The sequence below is a fragment of the Engraulis encrasicolus genome, chromosome 5, assembly GCF_034702125.1.
Source record: "Engraulis encrasicolus isolate BLACKSEA-1 chromosome 5, IST_EnEncr_1.0, whole genome shotgun sequence".
NCBI classification, from domain to species: domain Eukaryota; kingdom Metazoa; phylum Chordata; class Actinopteri; order Clupeiformes; family Engraulidae; genus Engraulis; species Engraulis encrasicolus.
Window position 1 is genome coordinate 51,176,795 of NC_085861.1, and position 25,000 is coordinate 51,201,794.

The window sequence follows — 25,000 nt, forward strand, 5'->3', positions numbered from 1 at the left end:
GTTTGGGCAACGCAACAACCACTGTTTACCTTTCATTGAGCGATGTGAGCTCACGTTTTATTACCCTCATTGTCCTAACCCAGACTCCATTGCTAACCCTTGCCTTAGTAATGATAATGCTTTAATCATTATGAAATACCTCTTTGAGCGTCTCACGCCTCACTGAGATCATGTGGAGGTGATGGACGAGTTACCTCATGAACAGTGAAGAGCTTACCCCAACCACCCAGCAAAAAAAGTCACAGTAGGAATATGGAATATGGTGAGATTTATCCAAATAACCCTGCAAAAAGAAGTCACAAACTGACAGTAGGGATGGGAATGGGAATGGAGATGGGGGAGAGGGTGTCTGGCCGTGTGGGGAGGTAGCAGGCAGCCAATGAGCGAGCAGGAGCTGGACAGGAAGAGGGTTGGCGACTGACGTCGTGGACTGAAATCCGTTAAAGTTAATGGAGGCAACAAAGAGCATTCTGTCGTCCCCAGAAGCAGCTGACATTCTTGCTGGGAGGAAACGTTAAAGCAGGCAAATCATGCAACCTCAGTTGTTTGGGTAGCCTCTCTCTCTCTCTCTCTCTCTCTCTCTCTCTCTCTCTCTCTCTCTCTCTCTCTCTCTCTCTCACACACACACACACTCACACTCACACACACACACACACACACACACACACACACACACACACACACACACACACACACACACACACACAGCTTACTGTACATGCTCATCAACTCTGACGTTCATTTCCACAACATGTAACACAGTCACAGACAGAAACTGATTTATGTCATGGAAGGGTATCTAAAAATAGAGCGGCCAGACAGAGGGATTGCGAGGATATCTTTTGCAAGGCTAGGGCCATAAACTGCCCAATAAACCGTTTAATACAGCTGGAAACGCATGCCGTCAGGCCTGCTAGAGAGGAGAGGATCGACGTTAGCTGGGAGGAAACAGCTGCCTCTCATTCAATCGTATGCCTTTCTTTCCAAACGTCAGTGGTGCTCCATTTCTCTGCCAACTTAAAACGGCCGACAATGTTACTGCCAGCAGTTTATGTTCGATATTTGAACATCCGTTCATCAGATTACCCAAACACCCATTGCTTGCCTACTAGTTAGGCAGCATGCTGTCTGTCTGTCCAGTGTGCTATGTGTGTGTGAGTTTGCAAGTCCCAATCGGGTCACTATGTGTCCCCTTCACAGAGTCCTGTGACCAGCAGGCAACAGTGCAGGTTTTTTTTGTTGTTGAGTGCACTGTCTGCACCCTATGTAACAAGGGGATCAAGAGGGGATACTCGACCAAGTTGTTGAAAAGCGCCATTGAGTAGTTTGGACTGACTGACTGGACCTTGAATGTCCAGACCATAGAGGTAGAAAATAACACTAGAGGTGACCCCGTCCTCCTTTTTATGGCAATCTGTAGTGGCCATTATCTGTAGGTAGATCAGGGAAATGGAAATTAATGGAGAAGGAAGCTCACCTCTGTCAAAAATGGCTTAATCATGTGAAAATGTCCATCAAAACACTATACAAGGACACTAGTCGAAGAGTGTTGCTAACTATGTTCATAAAATATATAATTTGACTTTTAAATGTATTTTATCGACTCATATGATTTAAGTAGATATTTAGCCTGACATTTCAAATCTGGTCTTTGATTAATGTGTTACTTCATATTCACACAGTTTTAGTCAATTTTTTGACAGGGGTGGGCGTGTTCTCCATTGACTTGTATTGACTGAAGGTGCCTACACTACCTACGGAAGTTGGGAAGCTCCATGTGCCATTTCCCAGTGCTGTCGCAAATTGCTGTAGCACCTCTAGTGTTATTTTCTACCTCTATGGTCCAGACTTCAGCAGCCATGTATGCCTAACACCGGCCCCTTCGCAGCACTCTTGGGCAGCCATGATTGGTGTGGCATGTGCATGTGTGTGTGTATGTGCGCATGTGTGCATACTTACCTATTTTTGTAGGTAGATATGTCCCACTAAGACAGAAACAAAAGAAATGGGGGATGACAGTGTTGTTGTTACTTTCAAGTAGCACTAAAAGTGACAACATTTCTTTATTGATATATTATGAGGAAAGAAACTCTCTCTTAGGGCAAGAACAGAGAGACTGAGAAGGAGCTTCTTTCCTCATGCCATTTGTTTACTAAAAACCTCCTACATGATTTGACTGAACGCACGCGCGCGCGCACACACACACACACACACACACGCACACGCACACGCACACGCACACGCACACGCACACACACACACACACACACACACACACACACACACACACACACTCCTTCTGCACACTTGTTTTGCACCGGCTATTCATTGTGTCTCTAATGTACAGTTAGGGCCAGAAATATTTGGACAGCAACACAATGATCATCCTTTTTCACCCTATACCCCACCAACATGGATTTGAAATAAAACAAACTGTGCATTAACTGTAGACTCTTAGCGTTAATGTGAAGGTGTTAACATTCATATCGCATTAACAGGATTGAAATAGCAACGTTTTTTGTCTGTGTTGCCCACTTTTCAAGGGATCAAAAGTAATTGGACAGTAGGCTGCTCAGCTATTCTCCAGTCAGATGTGTGTTATTCCCTTACTACACCATCACCAAGATGTCAATACAAGGTCTTAGAGTTCATTTGAAGTGTTTCATTTGCATTTTTATATATTTTTACGGAATATCCATGAGATCCAAAGTCCACCTGTCACCATCAGTGATGCAAGTCATCATAAGGTTGAACAAAAATCAAAACAAACCTATTTGAGAGAGGGGGAAACATTGGATATGATTAATTCAAGAGTTCAGAATGTTGGAAAAAAGAAATACCAGAGCAACACCAAATTAACTGGCAAACATGGAAGACAAATGCTCTGGACGACAGACAATATTCTGTATCTGGTGAACAAAAACCCATCTCCCAACAGTTGGCCAGATGTAGAACAGTGTCCAGGTGAACGGTGGATACATGTCCAAGGCAACAATCAAGAAAAAGATCAAGAACATTCAGGAACACTTCACCATAGGAAATACAGAGGGTTCACTAAAAGATGTAAATAATTGATTGCGTCTTAAAAAGACTGTATAGGTCTTGAGCTACATCCTATGGACAGAGGAGACAAAAATCATCTTGTACAAGGGTAATGGGAAGAAAAGAGTATAGAGAAGGAAAGGAACTGCTCATGATTGAAAGCATACCACCCAATCAGTGAATCATAGCGGTGGTAGTGTCATGGTGTGGGCATGCATTTCTGTCAATACTATTTTCCCCTTGTATTTATTGATGATGAGGACTACCGACAAAAGCCACAGGATGAATTCTGAAGATTTTCAGGCTGTATTATCATGTCATATTAAAACTAATGATTCTGAACTCATTGGATAATGCTTCACAGTGCAGATGGACAATGACCCAAAGCTTCATGTGAAAGCCATTAAGCCATTTCTACCCCAAAAAAGTAGAATATTATTCAATGGCCCAGTCAATCACCTCACCTGAGTACGATTGAGCAAGCATTTCACTTGCTGGAGGCAAAACTGAAGGGAAAATATCCAAAGAATAAGCAGGACCTGTAGACTGTTGTAATAGAGAGCTCACTATAGCATCACCAGGGATAAAACCCAGTGTCTATTGATGTCTATGGATTGCAAATTACAGGCTGTAACTGACTGGAAAGTATTTGCGACCAAATAATTAAAAATTGAAAGTTTGTTGTATAAATATTAGACTGTCCAATTACTTTTGGTCCCTTAAAAAGTGGGTGGCACTGATAGAAAATGTCAGACTTCCTTCACAGTTCACTCGATTTGGACGCTAACACCCCCATATTAAAGCTGAAAGTCTACTGTTAATGTACATCTCGTTTGACCAAAAAGATGAAAATTGTGCAGATGTCAAAATATTTATGGCCCTAACTGTATATGACATATGACAAATAAATATCTTTGTATCTTTGTACTGTATCCTTGTATTAGGGTGCGTGTGCGTGTGTAAGTGCGTGCATGCGTGTGTGCGATGAAAAAAACGATCACATCACTCCAGTATTTAGGTCATTACACTGTCGACTAGTGAGATTTAGTATTGAGTTTAAAACTCTTCGGATAGTCTCTATGTCACTAAATGGCTTAGGCCCCAAATACGCTGTAGATATGCTAGAGCAGCATACTCCTAATAGATGTCTTGGGTCTTCAGAGTCTCCTCTACAGTAGACTACTGATTGTACCTGTGGTTGAATCCAGATAGGGTGAAATGGCATCTAGTCATTATGCCGCCAAATGCTGGAACCAACTTCCTACACAAATTAGAACTGCCCCAACAGTATCATGTTTTAAAAAGAAATGAAAAACAGCTTTCTATTCATCTGCCTTTGGTGGTGGTTATCTACTATCGATAATGCTTTTCTACAATGTTTTTTCTTCTTTCTTCTCTTTAGCAAATTGAATGACAGTTACAGTATGTATGATAATGTGCTCTATAAATACTATTGCTATTGCTATTCAGAAGAAACTAGTCAAAGTACAAAATTGGATTTGCTTTGTGTGTGTGTGTGTGTGTGTGTGTGTGTGTGTGTGTGTGTGTGTGTGTGTGTGTGTGTGTGTGTGTGTGTGTGTGTGTGTGTGTGTGTGTGTGTGTGTGTGTGTGTGTGTGTGTGTGTGTGTGCGCGCGCGCCTGCCTGTGTGTATAGGGAGGGAGAGAGAGAGAGAGAGAGAGAGAGAGAGAGAGAGAGAGAGAGAGAGAGAGAGAGAGAGAGAGAGAGAGAGAGAGAGAGAGAGAGAGAGAGAGAGAGAGAGAGAGAGAGCAGCTCTCAGCTGGATGCTAGCTTAGCTTACCTTGGCCAGTCTCTTAGCTGTGACTGACCACACAGTGAGCAGGGGGCGGACACAGGGGCCAAGGAACAGCAGAGCAAAGCAGAGGAGAGCAGAAGGGGTTTACCACTAAGCTGAATCAAGGCCCAGGTGTTGGACACACTCCTGTGTGTGTGTGTGTGTGTGTGTGTGTGTGTGTGTGTGTGTGTGTGTGTGTGTGTGTGTGAGAGAGAGAGAGAGAGAGAGAGAGAGAGAGAGAGAGAGAGAGAGAGAGAGAGAGAGAGAGAGAGAGAGAGAGAGAGAGAGAGAGAGAGAGAGAGAGAGAGAGATTTAATGGGGTTTCCCATTGTGTTTGTGTGTATGTGTGTGTGTGTATATGTCTGTGTGTGTGTGTGTATGTGTGTGTGTGTATATGTCTGTGTGTGTGTGGGGGGGATTCCTGTCCATTTTAGTATTGAGTTAATGATATTTCTCTGTGTATATAGGCGTTACCCTGTGTGTTTAATTCATTGTGTGTGTGTGTGTGTGTGTGTGTGTGCGTGCGTGCATGTATGTGTGTGTGAGAGGCTGTGTGCGTGTATGTGCATGCATGTGAGTGTGTGCGTATGTATCTGTGTGTATTCATGTGTTTATTCATATGTGTGCCCTCTGGTGTTGTGGGGCCAGGTTGATAGCAGACGGCACTGATTAGGGTCCTGGTGGGAGATGATGGTGGGGGAGAGAGAGAGAGAGATGAGAGAGATGTTTCTCGGGATTGGAAGGAGGAGAGTGTTTGTCTATTAGGGATCCCATGGGTGCATGTGTGTGTGTCTCTCTCTCTCTCCCTATTTCTCTTTCTCTCTCTCTCTCTCTCTCTCTCTGCGTGCGTGCATGTGTGCATGCGTGTGTGTGTGTGTCCTTAACCGTGAGCATAAACACTTGGGCTGTAAATATCTCTCAGAGCTGCAGCCCTCTGCCCTAAGGGGAACACACTCAACATGACTGACAGCATATTACACACACACACACACACACACACACACACACACACACACACACACACACACACACACACACACACACACACACACACACACACACACACACACACACACACACGCAAGAGCGAACGGATCTGGGGAGGCTTTGGCGTCTTGAGACTTGGGATCTTTAAAGACAGATTTCCCTACTTTCCCTGCTGTGTGTGTGTGTGTGTGTGTGTGTGTGTGTGTGTGTGTGTGTGTGTGTGTGTGTGTGTGTGTGTGTGTGTGTGTGTGTGTGTGTGTGTGTGTGTGTGTGTGGCAGGTGGTGTGAGCTCACACTGATTCAGAGAAAGAGACAGCTGCCACTCTTTGAATATTTCATAAGCATTTGAGAGACCACCCAGTTAACAAAGGCGCGCGCGCACGCACACACACACACGCGCGCACGCACGCACGCACGCACGCACGCACGCACGCACGCACGCACGCACGCACACACACACACACACACACACACACAGTTTTTTTAATTATCCTCCCAAACCTTAGAGCTGAATTTAAAGATAATATAGTGTGTGTGCATGTGTGAAATGTATGATGATGACCAATGAGCATGACGTGTATATTTGAGTGAGTGGATACACAAGGTGGTGGGTTTGTGTACTGTATTTATCTTTGGCTGTCATGATTATTAATGTTATATGATATGATTATATATGTGATTATAGATATTACATGTTGTATGTGTTGCTGTCAGTCAGTTGCTGACTGTCTTGTATGTAGTAATACCTGACCATGGCAATAGAGATGCTATTTCCACCCTCTTATTCTCACTGTCACTTACACCCCCCCCCCCTCTCTCTCTCTCTCTTCTCTCTCTCTCTTTCTTTCTCTCAGGCGCAGCAGGAGAAGATTGACAGCATTGAGGACAACGTTAGCGTGGCGGCGGCTAACGTGGAGGAGGGGGCGCGCAGCCTGGGGAAGGTGAGGGGGAGAGAGGCTCTCCTGCTGGGGGGGGATCGATGGCACTCCAGCCCCCTGCTTCTCCTCGGCCCACCGCCACCAGAGGCCCCATTGATCCAACTGCCTGAGTGCAGGAAAGCCACAATTAGAGAGAGAGAGAGAGAGAGAGAGAGAGAGAGAGAGAGAGAGAGAGAGAAAAGCAAGGGGAAGAAAGACAGCGAGTGAGTATAAGAGAGAGAGAGTGAGAGTAATAGATAGAGAGCAGAAAAGAGTAAAGGTGGAGAAGTGAAATAAAAGTGGGGCGAGCGAGAATAAATGAAAGCAAGAGAGGGTGAGGGAGAGGGAGAGAGAGAGAGAGAGAGAGAGGGTGAATGTGGAGAAAGAGAGTAGACTGAGGGAGGAGAGTGGGACAGAGGAGAGGATAGTGTTGTGCTGCTGAGGGCAGGCAGATCGATGAGTGTTGTGACGGCGTCTTGCCGTGAGGTGATGTGAGAGAGAGAGTGTGAGAGGCGCGGAGGTCTAAAGAGTGTAAAATAGCGTCTATCAACAGCATTTGAGGTCCAGCTGCGTTGCTCAATACACACACACACACACACACACACACACACACACACGCACACACGCACACACACACACTGCTTACAGTGACAGACTCTCAGTTAAACATGGACATTGTTGGCATTTCTCTGCAGTTTTGCTGAAGACTCCAACTGCTGCTGCAGAAACAAAAAAGTAAAAGCTAAAACACACACACAAGCCTGCGCACATGCACGCACGCACACACACATACAACAAACATGTGCACGGGCGCATAACCCCACACACACCTCATAGCCTTATATCAAAGAAAGACAGCATCTCAGTCCTGCTTTCTCCTGTAGGTCAGGTAATTTACTGCTCTCTGAAGACGATAAGATGAGAGGAATGAGAGATTTAAAAGAGGAGGGGGAGGAAGAGGAGGGGGGGAAATAAACGGTAGTGAGTGAGGGAGATGAGAAGGGGAAAGAAAACAGAAAAATGATTTGATGGCTGTCATTTTTCCAAAGATGTTTTTTTTAACGTTGGCGGAAATGTTTTTGAGGTTGCTGTGGTGTGTCGTGTATGTGTGAGCCTGTGTTGTCTTGGATGCAGGTCCTGACCAAAGCCTGTGCTTCAGTGATATCAATTAACTCTGCCAAAGATCAGTACTCATTAGTCCCATTCCTCTGATTGAACCTCAGAGTGGCGTATGTTACTTGTGTATCTCCAGTCCTCACAACTGGTGTGGCGTTTACGATTACCACCAAATAGGATTTCTGCACTATTCCACTTTATCTTAACACCAAATCAACCAGAGCAATAGATGTGTGGACGCCGTTTTGGAACTGTGTGTTCTCGACTCACAATTTCCAACGTCTGCGCATGGTGTTTCAAACACATTTCACAAGGACACACACACACACACAGACACAGACACAGACACAGACACACACACACACACACACACACACACACACACACACACACACACACACACACACACACACACACACACCACCTCTTGAATGCATTCAATTGCTCATGACATACTTATAAGTACGACACTAACATAACTACACTAAACACTACAGTACTATACTATACAATTATCTTCCGCCATCACCTCTGATAAAAGCTAACCATTTTTACACACACACACACACACATTGCTTCACCACCTCACTTGAATGTATTGAATTACACACACACACAGACACAGGTAATCACGTCTTCTGGCATCACCTTTGTTAGGAGCAAAGCTGTTTTTCTACCCACTTACACACACACACACACACACACACACACACACACACACACACACACACACACACACACACACACACACCCACAATCTTGTAACATACACACCACAACTTCACCCCTAACCCTAAACCTAACCCTGTCCCTCTCTCTCCCTGCCTCCCTTCCTTGTTGCAGGCTGCCAGCTCCAGCCTGGCGGTGTTGCCGATGGCCGGAGCCCTGGTGGGAGGCGTGCTGGGCGGCCCCCTCGGCCTGATGGCCGGATTCAAGCTGGCGGGCGTGGCCACGGCCTTGGGGGGCGGGATTATCGGCTTCGCCAGCGGCAACATGATCCGGAGACGCAAGCGGGAGCGCGTGGAGGTGCAACTCCAGCAGCTGGACAATGTCAGTGCCAACGCAAACGCCGACGACGCTATGGCCGATCAGACAAAGTCATCTTAAAGCCCCAATGCAATGTAATAAAGACCCAATTCTGCACTTGCCACCCACGACCCCCCACCCCACCCCGGGCCCGGGACACCTCACCCTTTTGTCCTCTGTCGGCTTCCCTGCTGCTGATTAAACAAGGAACCACCACCACCACACACACACACCTGCTTTATCCTCAGTGACTTGCACACACACACAATTCGACTAACATCGCTGCACACACTGTGTTGACTAACATTGAACACACACACATACACACCCACGCACACTTTATCCTCAATGCCACACCCACTCAAGCACTTCAACTCACTCCAGTCTTTTTGTTCAGCAGGGTGGTTAACGAGGAACTCGCACAAACATGCACACACCCACACAAACTTTACATATACACACACACACACACACACACACACACACACACACACACCTCAGTGACAGTTGCATGCTAAGGGAACAAAGTGTTCAGATGACCCGCATGTCAGCTTTGGTGGATTTAATTTTGAAAGGATTTTTTTTCCTCCCGACGCTTCAAGTATGACACAAGCCAATGCGAGTGACAACAATCCCACACACAGCTTCAGTCTTCAATTTCATTTTTTTTGCCAAACTGCCAAACTTTGCATTGATGGAAGCCAATATCTTGATGGAAGACAATATGCTTTGCCAAATTATTTGACCACAAAAGGAACTCCTATCAGTCATTTTGGAACTTGACAGCTGAAATCCATCGCGTCTCTGTGCCTGTCTTTTGATGTTTCTTCGTCAATGTTGTGTACTTCTGAGCAAGCAGGAAACCGTCTGCTGTTTAGGCTGGTGATTGCGCTGACTGGCCAATTAGTTTGACTTTGCTGACATTTTTGTAGACTACTGTAAAGTATTTCTTAAACCATACCTCACAATACAGTCTGCATTTTGTGTTCTAGAATGTTGGCCCAAAAGTGGACTTACAAAACTATGGCAGAATGCTACCATACTAGTGATGAACTTATATTGATAGTACACAGTGCCTGTGTGATTAAAACTGTGTATGTACTGTGTATGGAATTGTCCTCTTTGCACCTTGTCTTACTAGAATAAGCCGGCATCAGAGATCACCACACTGCCTTACAGAGAACAGACAGCTTCCCCCCATGAAACTGTGAAGAGATTGAACTGAAGTAAAGAGGTAGCCTAATTAAAGTAACCAATCCGCCTGGTGGCAGAAGATGTTTTTGCATTACAAATTAGTCTAGAACTGCACCATTGGAGGTCAGGCATGAAAGGACGGCAATCACGTCCACCAACGCAAGTTTGAAGTGTTGGGGTGGGCTTGCAACGACGAGACCGCTAAGCTAAAGGGCTGGTCCGATAGTCCAACGCGTCCTCACTATTGAGCAGGGCTTTGAACCGGTTCAAGGAACGAAAACGAAAACCGGGAACTTTTTGTATTTTACAGGGAACAGAAACGAAACCGGAAACGTTATTATTTTTTATGTTCTGGAACGGGAACACTTATTTAAAAATAATGGTAACCGGTTAATACCGGTTAATACCGTTCCTCAAACAAAAAAAGTAATTCTTTTCCTGCGCACATTACCATGACGTCTGAGGTTCACGACCTGTGTGACATCAGACATTCTCTGACTGAATGGAGAGAGAGCTGTGGATTACAAAGTCTCCACTCCACATCTTAAATAAGAGAAACCACTGTCATACAAAAGGGCAGAGTTTCCATTGCATCATTGTAAGACATTGCAGAGAAGCGTGTGTAAAACGCACCGAGAATGTTCAACGTTATTGGACATCCATGGCCGCTTCAAATATGCACAAACTCACGATGTCCATCATAGTGCTCCCCGTGACCCAAGTCAGCGTGGAGCGCACATTTTCATCATTGTGGTTTATTCTCTGCTTCTACGCTTAGGTCGTCCCTGAATGACAAAATTCTGGAGGATATTCTTTTCATCCGCTTGAATAAACAGTTTGGAATGTAGGCTGACTCATTGCACTTCCGTCTTTCTTGGTTAACGTCAGTTAGGCCTATGGGGAGTAATCAGCTGACAGGAACGAAATTAACCGTTCCGGGAACAATATTTTTTTGTTCTAACCGGTTCGGGAACGTCAATTTATTGGTGGAACTCATAACCGGAAACGTTATAATTCCGTTTCTGTTCTGAACGGAACGTTTGGAAAAAAATAACGGTTCAAAGCCCTGCTATTGAGGCATCAGGAGGGAGCTTTACTTACGTTCCACGCCAGACTCTCCCCCCTAAACCTCACTCCCATCCGGGTCACGGCACCAGTGTGACCGAGGCGTTCCTGCACAGTTCGTCCCCCTTGGGCCGTGAACCTGCCACCTTGTCAACGCATCGGGTTCGGCAATGGGAAGCAAAGTACGAGACCGCTGAGCTTAAGGGCCGGTCAGATAGCCCAACACTACCGCACTGTATTGAGGCTTCGGGAGGGAGGTTTACCAATGTTCCACGCCAGCCACACACTGCTAGTTGGCCACCGTTACACACGATTGGTCATAGCATGCAGAGGCACTTTGAAAGAAACTGGTTTGGTCACACCCACAGCCCTGCACCTTGTGGTGTCAGACAGACCAAATACATGTATATCATGTTACAGTTTAGCTTGCTAGGCAAGTGAAGACGGGTTAGTTCCTCAGCCCCATTACATGCCTGATCTGTGTGAAGTCCTTAGATGTTGGAGGCAAAATGAAAGTAGGCCTATTCTTTCATATAGAGTCTTATGACTACACTGGGTAGACGGCAGACACAAATAAAGCAGGTAGTTGAGAGATGAAAATTGGAAGAACCTGTTTTGATTGTTAATTTGTTAAATGCTTGAACTTATGTTTAATAAACAGTTACCGGTATGTCGGTTAATAAACATTATTCCACTTGTCTGACATGCCCGCTCACATGCATTCTCAAGTGCTAAGCACATTTTTGAACTTTTTTTAACTGCAAAATGGTCAGCATGCAGATTTTTTTCCCCCTGATGTCAATGATCTGTGACCTGGTTTGGTCTTTTCCAATGCACCTGCCAGTTAAGCGGTGTTTCACAAGTTGAACAATAACGCTATACACAGGTTGTTGTAAAATGTTTTTTTATTTTTATCATTTTATTTTTATTTTCCTTCCCCATCTGAGATGACTGCTTTACTTCCCTTCTCCCCTCCACACCTGTCTGCTCCACTCCAACCAATCAGGGCAGGGGGTTTGATATGAGACTTCATGACCTGATCAAATCCTAACGCATCCTAATGCACTTGCTCTTTCTCAAACACACACGCGCACACACACAAACATAGATACGCACGCACACAGGCACAAACATAGACAAAGTACTGGAGTGAGTACTGAATGACCACAGGAAAGACAGTAAAATGGCCTGCATCTCTTCTTGACACACACACACACACACACACACACACACACACACACACACACACACACACACACACACACACACACACACACACACACACACACACACACACACACACACACACACACACACACACACACACACACACACACACACACACACACACAGTGAACGGCCTGCACGCCACACTTGTGAAAGTGTATTTTAGCATTTTTTTTCATGAGAGCCGTACAAGAGGTTAAACCCCTCATTTCATTTCTGTGCCTGTACCTCAATAGGTCATCTCGTCTTTTTGCTCTAGATGTTTTTTTCCTTTTCTTTTCTTTTTCTTTTCTTAGAAAAACGAGAAAGAAAAAAAAAACAGCTGACAGAAATGGGGGAGGGGGGGAAGCAAAACAGAAAAAAAGTATTTAATTTAGACACGATTGACCAACAGAGCACAAACATATTTACACGCTTCAAAAATAAAAAAAAATGCTCTATTTGTTTTTTTTTGTTTCTTTCGTTTTTTTTTATACTTCTAATGTCTTCTCTCTCTCCCTCCCTCGCTCGCTCGCCATTCCAGACTTCTTCCTCTTTTGTGTTCGTCCACAGTAAAACAGAGTGATGGAGGCCCCGCCCTCGTGTGCCTTAGTGGGCGGGGCCAAGTCACAGGGGCATAGGGCTGCCTGCTCTGGGGTCTTGGGTTGTATTTGTGCGAGTACGAATGGTATTTGTATTGTATTGTATTGCTCTGTGTGTGTGTGTGTGTGTGTGTGTGTGTGTGTGTGTGTGTGTGTGTGTGTGTGTGTGTGTGTGTGTGTGTGTGTGTGTGTGTGTGTGTGTGTGTGTGTGTGTGTGTGTAGAGGGGGGGTATCTTTGTACTGTAGGTTGTTTCAGGGGCTTTTTTTGGGGGGGTGGGGGGTTACAGCTCGTCGCGGTCCCTCAGGAGCGTGTAACGCGTTTCGCTGGGAGCCAGCTTCTGGAAGGAGCTATCTGGGGGATTGCTGGCCACCTCCCTGTTCTCCTCCTGTTTGGTACACAAACACACACAATACACACGGCACAGTTGGTGATAACGGCTTAGACAAGTAGGGAATGTGGCAACTCCTTCTGACGTGGATCCAGCTTATTTTCAAACCTTTAACTCATTACGCGAGTTAAAGGTGCACTGTGTAGGATTGTAGCCAGAGGAAGTATTGCAACTAAGCTGCTCATTGATCCTGATGAATTAATATTTACAAGTATGACCAAAGTACAGTAAGTTTTGCAGGTAAAAATGTCTATTTCTGGAAATTTGAAATGGTGGACACACGGAGGAGATCCACCTTTTCATATATGACAAGTGCTACCTCCCTAGTCATAATGAGTCATTTGATGTGTGAATGAATAGTGTGATGTGGGTGCAATGCTACACTGTACCTGGCCTGGCGTGCTTTCTGTGGGATCCGGCCCGTGGTGGAACTCTCTATGTAACTTCCCTGAGTGGAGGTCCAGCACAAATTGTTTCAGCTTTCCCGGAACACTGCAGATGAGCAACATAGCACACATATGGATCTGATGAAGACATCACAGCCACCGCATCCCAATGCCAACATAACTGGTACACACGCACAGCCCGCACGGCACGGCACAGCACAGCACAGGAGGAGACTCTCAACTTGTAGGAGGCTGAGAAGTTTGCCTCAGTAATTAATGGCAGACGGCTGTGTTAACTTTTGAAGTGTGTACACAACGCAATTTGCGTCTTTTCCACCTAATTATGGTTAATGACCTAAGAACCATATGGCATTCATAAACAGTATATTTACAGCATTTCAGAAAAAAAACACGCTTCTTCGTGATTGGCCAGCATCCAGTTTGTTGCTTAGTTTGAATTAGTCTTTGAATGCTAAGCCGTGATAAAATGACAGCACTTCCAACAAGTGATGAGAGACAACTCTTCAACAACAGAATACCTTTGCCTACATTATCTCTGGGAAAAATGCCAGCTTCTCGGCATGTTATCTGTGCCCAATCTAAAAACACAGTGTCAACAAGCTTCTGGGAAATGTGACAATTTTTTTTTACACACAAGTATGTGTGGAAATCAATGAAATGAAATTGTGGGGGGTGGGTGGGGATACTTACTTGAGGTCGCTGAACTCTGGGAAGACATACATGTGTCTAAAGCTGTCGAGGGCGATGACCGGGCAGTCAGCTGGCGTCTTCTGGATGTGCAGCAGAGGATGGCGGAACTTGTCGCAGTCAGCATGCAGGAAGTTAATGGAGCCTGGCAGATGGAGAGAGAAAAGTGGATCATTTTTATGAAATCATGGCCGATTTAAACACAGCTACATGTACGAGATATGGAGAGACTGATTAGAAGAAAACCCCACTAAAGCCTGGACTGTGAGCATTCATTGCTGAGTTAAATTTTGTGCGTTGGAGTGTTTGTGCTGTTAACATTCAGATGGAGAGGTGAATTGTTTCAATTGCATGCTGACAGCATATCTCAAACAGAAGCCCATGTAAGAGAGACAGACTGAGATGAAAAAAACCTAGAGCTTGTATAGTGCAGGATTATGGTGAGTGAGCTCACCTAGTTATCACAAATCATAGTTAAGCCGCTTTATAGTTAGTTAGGCCACTTTGACAACAAACACATCCCATCTTGACTAGGTCATTTCATTTACTTTTAGAGGGTTTCATATAATTCCTTATGAAAATCCAAAACATAGTCTTTCCAATGATCATAGCCGCATGCTTCTGAAAGCAGCGTCTCCCAACTCTCCCACCCAACAACCTTGACTGGCAAATGTTCTGCGGGAACCGCTGGAGGTGAGCGTTCATAATATTTGTGTGTTTGTGCGTTAAACACTAAAGGGGTGCCCTTTGACCTCTTCACCCAGCGGTGACCTCACCCTTCTCGCTGATGAGTTGCCTGGCAACCTCGTGCTGAAACTTCTCCAGGCTCTGTGTGTCCTCCTTCAAGTGGAACAGGATCAAAAATGGGATGCCCTCCTCCGTCAGCTCCTGCACACCCACATCACACAATACACATGAACACAAATAGACACACACATAGATCTCTTATACCCACATATACATCACTTACACAGCTTAGACATTACACACACACATACACAAATAGGCGCAGGCTGTTTTGGTCCAACACAAAAGGAGAATGTATTTTTCTCAGTATGTACGATTGCAAGCATAGGTGATAAATATAATGAGACTGATGGCGAGGGAGAAGGAGAGAGCCATAGAGCCATTGAGAAACAGAAAATGAGAGAAACAGAGACAGATAAAACGAAGAGAATATGAGAGAGGAGGAAGAAGAGTTATAAGATGAGAGAAAAAAAATGGGGAAAGGAGGCCATGTGGGTTGCTTGGTGACAGTGGCACAATGGGATACGAGTTATTTTAAAAGGCACGCACACACACACACACACACACACACACACACACACACACACACACACACACACACACACACACACACACACACACACACACACACACACACACACACACACACACACACACACACACACACACACACTGTGGGAAAAGTACACTGAGAGAGATGAGGGCAGAGAAAGGACAAGGGGACGGATGATTCCAGGGAAGGATGTGTATAGAGATGAACAGAAACGAGGCATGTACAGAGAGAGAGAGAGAGAGAGAGAGAGAGAGAGAGAGAAAGAGTTGGATGTATGGAGATAGAAAAAGGACATAACTGTACAGAGACATGAGAATGGAAAAGAGAAGAGCGGATGTTCAAAGACAAAGGACATGAGAAGGACAGAGGAATGTGATGTATAGACGTTAGGTGAGAAAAAGGAATGTACACAGAGAAAGAGGAAGAAAGAATGAAGGTGAAAGACATGAGAAGAAACACACAGAAGAATGCATAGAGAAGAAATGAAATAAAACTGAAATGGGAAATGACAAAATGATAAAAGTCTGCAACACTGTTCAATGCTCCCAAATAAAGATGTCCGAAACGTTGTGCCATTACACTTTGTTTGGGAGCATTAAACCATGTTGCAGACCTTTATCATTTCCTTTCAGTTATCTTCTGTGTGGTCCAGCACCGGTGCTACTCATGTGCACGCATTCTCTGACTTTTAAGAAATGAAATGAGAGTGACGGCCACATTGAGAGAAAGTTAGCGCTACTGTACCTCTCCGTTCTCAAAGGTGATCTCTCGGACCAGCGGGACGCACTTGTCCTGGGCCCAGGCGTACGTCAGGTCGAAGTTGAGGAGCGAGCCCAGGAAGACCATGTCGGGCACGTTCTCACCCAGAGGCTTGTAGATCACGTTGTCACCACTGAAACGCTCAGGCTTTGACACCTCCCTGCATACACAAATCAAGAGATATCGAGATGCAGTGAATGGACTAAATGGACTGTATTTACATAGCACTGTTCCACTCCTTTGAGCACTCCAAGCTAAGAACAACAAGACTTTTTAGATCAGAAATATAAAATGTGATTGGCTATAGAAATGCCAGTCTTACCCAAAAGCAGCCATGAACACGCAGTCGTCCCTCAGGATGTTGGCAACCTTCTCGAAGGTCCTGTAGTTGTCCGAGTCTTTCTGCTCAAAGTAGCCGATGATGTTGCGTTTACTCCTCTGCATGGGGGAGAAGAAGTGTGAGTGTAAGAAGTCTTTCAAAGTCAAGAAGAATAAAGTTATTAAGAAATAATGGTTCATTTGTAGGGTATTTTTTTCTGACAAGTGAAATTACCTGCTGCAATATTTCACCCAAAAACAGATATTGGCTATATCAGCTACTAGCAACCAAATAAACCATGTCCTTTGCTGTTATTTGCAAACTGAATGTGGGGTGTAAGGGGGTGACCATAGTGTAACACTAGGTAGTTGAGTTGAGTGTGAGGGACATCTACGGTGGGGAGCTTATCTCACAATGGGCTGCACAGGCTTATTTTTAAAGCAGCCTTCTGCGAGTTGTACGTTGGTATTTGGAAGTTGTACATGCATTATAAGAATACCTGAAGTTGAAAACTGCAAAATGTCCAGTGGCTAAATGCATGTAATTCCCAATTTTAGCCGAAAAAAAAAAACCAATTTCTTGTCCCTCCTGTCCTATCTCCCAGTTGGACCAAACATAACCAGTAAAAGCAGGTTCACCCCAGTGTGAGTGACCACAGAGTAAAGTGCATGTATCCAAATGTCCCAGGCTGACAAGCCAGAGGCGTTATGTGATAAGCTAAATCAAACATGTGACTGTCTCATCCGAATACATGGCGAGATGTCTTCAACGACCTCGTCTCCGCGGTAGCTTGGGCCGCTTATGGTGTGCACGCACAGTGAGAAATGAGGAGTTGCATTAAGTGTGAGTAAGTGAGATATACTGACGTCGACGGTGGTGAGTTCCTCCAGGCTCTTCATCTCCACAATGTGCTGGACCTTCTGCTGCCGGATGAAGTCGGCAATGGCAACCACCGACCTTTGACCCCGGTACTCCCGCTTCATCATCATGCCATTCCGGAACAGTTTCAGCGTCGGGTACTTGCTGATGCGATAGCGCTGCGCAATGTCCGCTGTGTCATGGAGCAGAAAATACACAACAGGTCACCACCGTGTCTGCGCAGGGGGGCGTTAGGGAGCCCTTGGGGGGCACTGAATAGGAGTACAGTTGTGGTGGAGTGTATTATTTTTTAATACATATTATATTGGCAGACATATCATGAGGTCAAGAAGGTCTTGAAAGTACAATGAGGTAAAGGGCCGTTTGTTCAAAAATTTTTGCGAACAAATGCTCTACTCTATAGTGGTCAGCCAAACCTTATAACAGTGAAGTCCAAACTAAAGCAGCGTATTGATACACATCATACACTAATACAACAAATAAACGTCATCATCATGCTGTTGGTGAACAGCTTCAGGGACGGGTATTTGCTGATTCGATGCCATTGCTCAATGTCCGCTGTTCATAGACCAAAAAGTACATGTCACCGCTGTATCTTCACACCTTCCTCTGTAGCACTCTACACTCAGGAAACAGGCTAAACCAGTTGATTCATAAACACACTAGCAAACCTATTACATGTCATCATTAGATCATCTCGAAATGAAACAGGAGATTTTTTGCCTTGTGAATTATAGACGTAGAGTACACTAATGTGTTATTACACACAATTAATAGGTACACTGGACCATACATGATTAAATGGCAATGGTTTAGTCATGTAGAACAATTTCACCAAGTGTGGTGCTACAATTACCAATTTTATGTATTTAATAGTAGCTGGCTGTCCATCTCTCATGTAGAATAACCAGGTCACTTTTCAAATAATCCCAAATAAGATAGACGTTCACATGTAGGATGCATACGTAGAATGTTAGCGGTAAGAGAAGAAAGGATGGAGGGGACAGAAAAAAAGTGTGTGTGTGTGTGTGTGTGTGTGTGTGTGTGTGTGTGTGTGTGTAACATAGGAGGGGCCACATTAAAGCAGTCTCCCACTGAGGGTTAAATACTCCAAAGCTGCCGCTACCCCTCACCCTCCCACTTTCCTTAACGCACACGCGCACGCGCACACGCACACGCACACACACACACACAAAAACAGGCGCATGCACACACACGCACACACACACACACAGCAGGGTGGCTCTGAGCCGCCCAGACTTCACAGACGACTGAGTTTTGTCATTAAATCATCAAACATTTTACAGGTCATCAATAATTCCCTTTACTTTATCTCAAAGGATAAGGAACTGTGTGTGTGTGTGTGTGTGTGTGTGTGTGTGTGTGTGTGTGTGTGTGTGTGTGTGTGTGTGTGTGTGTGTGGTATGGAAGTATGGGAGCTAATATGTGCCTACATTAACATATGAACTAATTTACACATAGAATTTGTATACCACATCAGTGTTAACTCGAGACACTGAAGTGTTTTACTTCAACCTGCATATCTGACATGGCTATGTGTGTTAAACATTTACCGGAATTCATTGGAATAGTTTGGGTTGATTGTACGCAAAAATGCAGTATGTTTGAGTAAATGTTTGCAGTAAGCATGCTTCATTGGAAGAGTTTTGAGTTGATAGTACGTATAAAATACAGTATGTTTGAGTAAATGTTTGCAGCAAGCATGATTGAGCATACTCACAATGCTGATCGCAGTCTACTCGAGCAAACACAACATCTCGGCTATCCGGATACTCCTCCCTTATTACGTTTGACGCCTCTTCGAAGATAGGATGCAGCATCTGACTGAAACGGCACCTTCACACAGAAAGCAGCACCAGCGTTACCACAAAACTATTTACTTCATAGGGCATGGGCTTAGGTATTACCGCAAAGAAAAAAGTATGTCACTACCAGGGACCACTAATGCACTTCCAGGAAGTAAAGTGATAAAAATCACACTGGGTATTCATATAAAAAATAGACGACTAGATAAATAGATACTTGTTACCACAAACCTAAATAGCACTTCAAAATGTTCAATGTCTTAAAATGCAAAGCTTCTGATTATAAAAATACTTACCAGTCCGCATAAAAGTTAACGAGCGACACTCCAGCATTATCTGCAACGTTAACAAAATCGTGTTTACAGATACACAGATGAACACAGGAGATAACAAGACAACCACACACACACCTGACCACAAACCAGGAACTCACTGAGTATGTCGTCGATGTTTCCTGCATCCAGACTTGTTATCTCTCCCCACACAGGACTACAGAGGCCTGCCACCTGTTGAGACCAGAGAACATGTTGGCTAATAAAGAAGAACAGCAACACACACACACACACACACACACACTATGTGTCCAGGACCAAAAAACACAGTTGTTCAACTGCTTCACATTGTTTAAACACTTTCACTTCAGACAGTAAACCATGTTGCACCCTCCCCCCCGCGCCAGGTAGTTTACCCATAATCATTAATCAAACACACAAATACATCTTAAAAAGGTGAAAAGGCTCAGTGAAGACATGCACCGCCTTTTAGTTGTGGCAGTTTCGTCTAACGATAGATATTCAAACTACAACACCCAGTCTCTGTTTTAAGCAGAACAACACGGCACAACTTCAGCTGGCCTCCGTCACGGCATAACTAGTACACAAAAGTTCCGGGTTAACAGCCAATGAGAAGCGGCCACAACAGAGGAATTCACCAACCGGCATCTTCATATCGAAAAGGATGTAGGTGCATGGACCATTTTGCAAAGTACCTGCAAATGAACTTGTCACTCTAATTTAGATTTATCCTACGCCCGATGGTGTCAACTGCTAAGACATTATAGCCGTGCTATACACTCATTCTTTGTGACTGTCTCAGACAGTACTGAGCATGCTAGTCACCATAAAAGTTTACTGCATCGAGAAAGCTAATCGAACAGACTGATGGTGCGTGCACAAGTCATTCCAGCTTCATTTTATATGCTGTACAGTGATTTAGTCCTAAACAACAGCATTATAGTCGTAAATGAGGATGTATTGGCTGTGAGGTTTATAAACAAAAACACAATGGTAAATCATAGCTAGGAAACCAGCCTTTAGAGGTGAGACTAATCAGACTGGCACAGTCAGGGTGTCAGTCAAATTGTTGCTTGAGTAGTTTATTACCTAGTTGTTAGCCATGAGTCACCGTACAACAACCCACGGCAGCATTATTCCGTGCCACGGAAGCCATACAAGCAACTTTAAGGGACAAATACGACATTCTAAGGCCACTTTCTGGTAACCTATAATGGAAAACTGCGACAAGACCAATCGCATCATTTCATACTTCGTGGCTAACACCCGGCTACTTCAAACTAGCTGACTGTGTATTACTAGCCAGAAGAAGCTAGCAAAATCTACTTGGTGCACTAGCTAGCTGTGATGTGTCAAAGAGCCAATACTTGAAGATGTGACGCAGCGATTTGAATATAATATCAATTCAACACCGGTACTTCCAACTGCATAAACGGTTCTACTTTACAATTCTAAATTACAACAATTTGCAACACAAAAGGGAAGGTACTCCATAAAACGTAGGCATCAGAATGTAGCTAGTAGCTAACTCGCTGCAGCATATCGGCAACAGTTCAGGATGATCCATTCATTTTTTTAACCACAGATGCTCACCAGTAATATCGTGAAGTAGTGGAGATCAAGAGCGGGTATGATTGATGTCAGTTTCATTGTATAATGGAGTTAATTGGTGTTGTTAAGTCTTCCCAGTCTCTCGATACCCCTCCACTACTCGGCTTCAGGAAGTGGACAGCGGGCAGGCACAGAAAGGCGTGTACCTGGCGTGAGCAACTCTTCCTGGTATGGATACATGGGACTTGTAGTTTCTAAAGAGTAGTCTCTTAACCCATTTCGTCATACTTAAAACTACAAATTTCCCAAACTGTACAGGACTTTTCTTGTTTTACCGAAAATACATTTGGAAGTTGTAGTTTTTCATGAATAAACTCGGGAGACCCAGATGTAAGTTTTTTCAGTGACTGCTGAACAACCAGACAAGCTACGATGATCCAGATTACGTTAACGCAAAGATAATTCACGGCAAATCCATCCTGGTCCTGTAAGTAGCCTATTTGTTGTTAGTGATAGGCCCTTCTCATGATCACAAGTTATCAGCACGGAGTATGGCACTGAATCACTGAATAATAATGTAGCTGGCAACTTAACTGTTTTTAAAAAAAGTTCTAGCTAACACGCTTTCTTACTATTAAAACCATAGATGTTCGTATTCGTATCACTAGAAGAAAATGGGTAGCCTAGACGGGTTCAATGAATCCATTTGTCACGTCAAAAAGGATAGCGGATGTGAGAAAAGTGAAGAACCGTTAGCAAGCAACTTCGTAGCTTATAATGTTGACGTTATGATAAGGCTGAAACCTATTCTGCAAACTATTCTCGCACGCTGCGTAATTGTGCATTTGACCTTCTTTTGGAAATCGGAACCAATGTCCCTGATGCGCACCGTGTTTACATGTTGCAACATCAGTAAAAGTTTTCACTCCGACCGTCATTCAGGGCCTTGCAAGCTGGCGAATGGTAAACGAATGCCTCTCTATCGTAGTCTTCACGAAAATACCGATGGCGATGGGTATTTGAATATCAATTAGCCTATGAAATGGCATTGCAACTGGCCAACAGTTTGCCCTAAATTCCACGAAAACAATCAGCTGGAGTAGCTACTTGGTGTCAGTCTTGGTAGCGCAGTTGTTCCATGAGTAGAAGAAGCCCATAACCAAACAAAAGGCAAAAATAAGGCAGCCTACACTGACTCTCATGCCATTACAGTTGTCCTACCCTATGACCTGCAATCAAATGATCTGCATTACAAATGTGGACCACTGGCATGTAGGCCTATACACGTAGGCCATACAAAAAAACACACAAACAAACAAAATATGTAGGCCTATCCATCTTGTTAACAACAGCCATGATGTTAGGGAAGAAGTATAGGCCTACTCACACACAAAGCCAATAGGCCTACACATCACCTGTGGTAATGTAATAATGTAGGCTACACACACACACACACTCTCACACACACACACACACACACACACACACACACACACACACACACACACACACACACACACACACACACACACACACACACACACACCATCCTGGCTGCTAATCATTATTCTTCAATTTCTTTCATCCGCAGGAATCTAGACCAGTGGGGTTCTGAGACTAGGCCAAGCCCAAAGTAACACACACACACACACACACACACACACACACACACACACACACACACACACACACACACACACACACACACACACACACACACACACACACACACACATGCAAACAAGGCCAAGTAAGCCAGAGAGAGCTGGGCTGGAGTCTTGTTGGAGATAATCCGGAGGTCTGCCAGTGCCATCCTACTATGGTAATAATCCTCTCCACACCACACCCTGCATCTACACCTTTGGCTCTTTCTTCCTTCCCTTTGTCTTTTAGGGCATTGAAGGGTTCAGATGTAAACCCCCCTCTAAGTGCATTTCTGAATAATTAGTCTACCTGTATATATCAATGGTGCGGAGGACCCTGTTTTTGTTTTTGTTGTTGTTGTTGTTGTTGTTGTTGTTGTTGTTGTTGTTGTTGTTCTTCTTCTTCTTCTTCTTCTTCTTCTTCTTCTTCTTCTTCTTCTTCTTCTTCTTCTTCTTCTTCTTCTTCTTCTTCTTCTTCTTCTTCTTCTTCTTCTTCTCTATTATGACTAGCTTTTCTTTTTTGTTCGTGTTTCGGTTTGATATGTTGCACTTCATAAGAACGTTTGAGGTTTGTTACTGAGATTACTTGGGAAAATACTAGATTTACAGATTTTGAAATGGCTTTTAGGGGCATTTGTTTTTGAAATCTTAATTTGTTTTCTTTTTACCAATGATTCTTGAGTCGAGAGTAGCACTCTAGAATCCTTGTTGAACACTACACATAAGAAAAGAGATGAAGTGTTTGGTTTTCTGTCACCATGGCATAAACAGCCTGTCTGTGGTAGGCAGTTCTGGTGTGTAACAGTCAATAGAAATGGTCGTATAAGCAGAGTGATAATAACCCGTTAAAACATGGTGTTATAAATCTGCCATTACCAGAATGGCAATGACCAAGTCGTAGTGCATTACTAAAGGCCTTGTATCATGTCATTCTAGTAGGCAGTATTGTAGCATTGCTGTTTTGTTGTATTGTCATAGTATTGTAGTACTATGGTAGTTAATCTTTCAATGACTGGAGGTACAGCGTGCATTAAGGGACTACAAGAAGATGAGGACAATTTGTTCTGTCTCAAACTTAAAATGATGTCCTATCGCACAGTGTCTAGTTATTCCCTTTACCTGTCCTGCCTTTCATGTCAAACTGTAGAGTTTTACAGGTTTGCTTGAACACAGTATGTATGAGTATGCAGGTGAAGTGCTAGGTTGTCTCATGTCACCATTGTGCAAACAACAGTCCAGTGATTGAGGTAGTATATTAACATGTTACATATTCCAAAGCCAGAGTTTTTTAGGAGAGGCTGATGAAATATCAACAGGATCTTACCAATTTCTGAGAGAGAAACACAAGACTGCTGTAAGAATGATAGTTTTCCTCCATACAGTTTGAGTGGTTTGGTTGTTTTTCCTTACATTGGATTCTCTGCTCATCATCTCTGTGAATGTGCTAGTGATGTAACGGTCAAGTTATTACTTTTATGAACCCGCTAAGACACGGCCCTGTTTATAAACTTGCTGTTGCCGAATGGCAATGACTAAGTCATAATGTATTACTAAAGGCCCCGTGTAATGTCACAGTAGTGTAGTACCAGAGATTCTTTAAGTATATAGAGATATGCCAACATAATAGGTTTCAATGGGCACCTAACGTGACCAGGTTCCGGTCTGCCTAAAGACGCGTGTCATAATGCTCATAGCATCGAATAGAACAGTCCTTAGGTCTGCTTAGGTCTGCCTAAAGGGGGATTTCCCCCCCATTAATAGAACCCGGAAACAATGGGCCAATGGAACCTCTCTCTCTCTACTCTTCCTCGTAGTACTATGATAGTTGAGTCTTTTCAATGACTATAAGAGTGTTCCACTGGTGGAACGGCGTGCATTATGGGGCTACTAACAGGTGAGTAACTTGTTACAGAGGTAAACTGCTCATGTCTAACCAGAGACGTTCTATTGTGAACTAAGAAAATTGTTAGTCTAACATAATTTTACCTAACTCAGAACT

The 25,000-nt window shown here is 44.0% G+C and overlaps 3 protein-coding genes across 3 annotated transcripts in view; 2 read left to right on the forward strand and 1 right to left on the reverse strand.

Annotated features, from left to right (window-relative positions):
- Positions 1-9,085, forward strand: part of stx17 (syntaxin 17) — an 18,764-nt gene extending 9,679 nt beyond the window's left edge. Inside the window, exons 7-8 of the mRNA XM_063199667.1 lie at positions 6,677-6,763; positions 8,699-9,085. Coding sequence (XP_063055737.1) covers positions 6,677-6,763; positions 8,699-8,962 — 351 coding nt within the window. The 3' untranslated portion in view covers positions 8,963-9,085. The remainder of the gene's footprint in view (positions 1-6,676; positions 6,764-8,698) is intronic.
- Positions 9,086-12,702: 3,617 nt separating this feature from the next.
- erp44 (endoplasmic reticulum protein 44) lies at positions 12,703-21,549 on the reverse strand. The gene is made up of 11 exons (XM_063199668.1): positions 21,401-21,549; positions 19,948-20,020; positions 19,811-19,850; positions 19,430-19,545; positions 17,676-17,860; positions 16,813-16,928; positions 16,476-16,650; positions 15,208-15,319; positions 14,435-14,576; positions 13,727-13,829; positions 12,703-13,334 (listed from the first exon to the last, which is right to left on the reverse strand). The coding sequence occupies exons 1-11, from the start codon at positions 21,455-21,457 to the stop codon at positions 13,230-13,232; spliced, it is 1,224 nt and encodes a 407-aa protein (XP_063055738.1). The 5' UTR covers positions 21,458-21,549; the 3' UTR covers positions 12,703-13,229.
- A 122-nt stretch (positions 21,550-21,671) lies between these two features.
- The window catches only part of invs (inversin), a 52,249-nt gene continuing 48,920 nt past the window's right edge, over positions 21,672-25,000 (forward strand). Inside the window, exons 1-2 of the mRNA XM_063199669.1 lie at positions 21,672-21,845; positions 22,950-23,180. Coding sequence (XP_063055739.1) covers positions 23,178-23,180 — 3 coding nt within the window. The 5' untranslated portion in view covers positions 21,672-21,845; positions 22,950-23,177. The remainder of the gene's footprint in view (positions 21,846-22,949; positions 23,181-25,000) is intronic.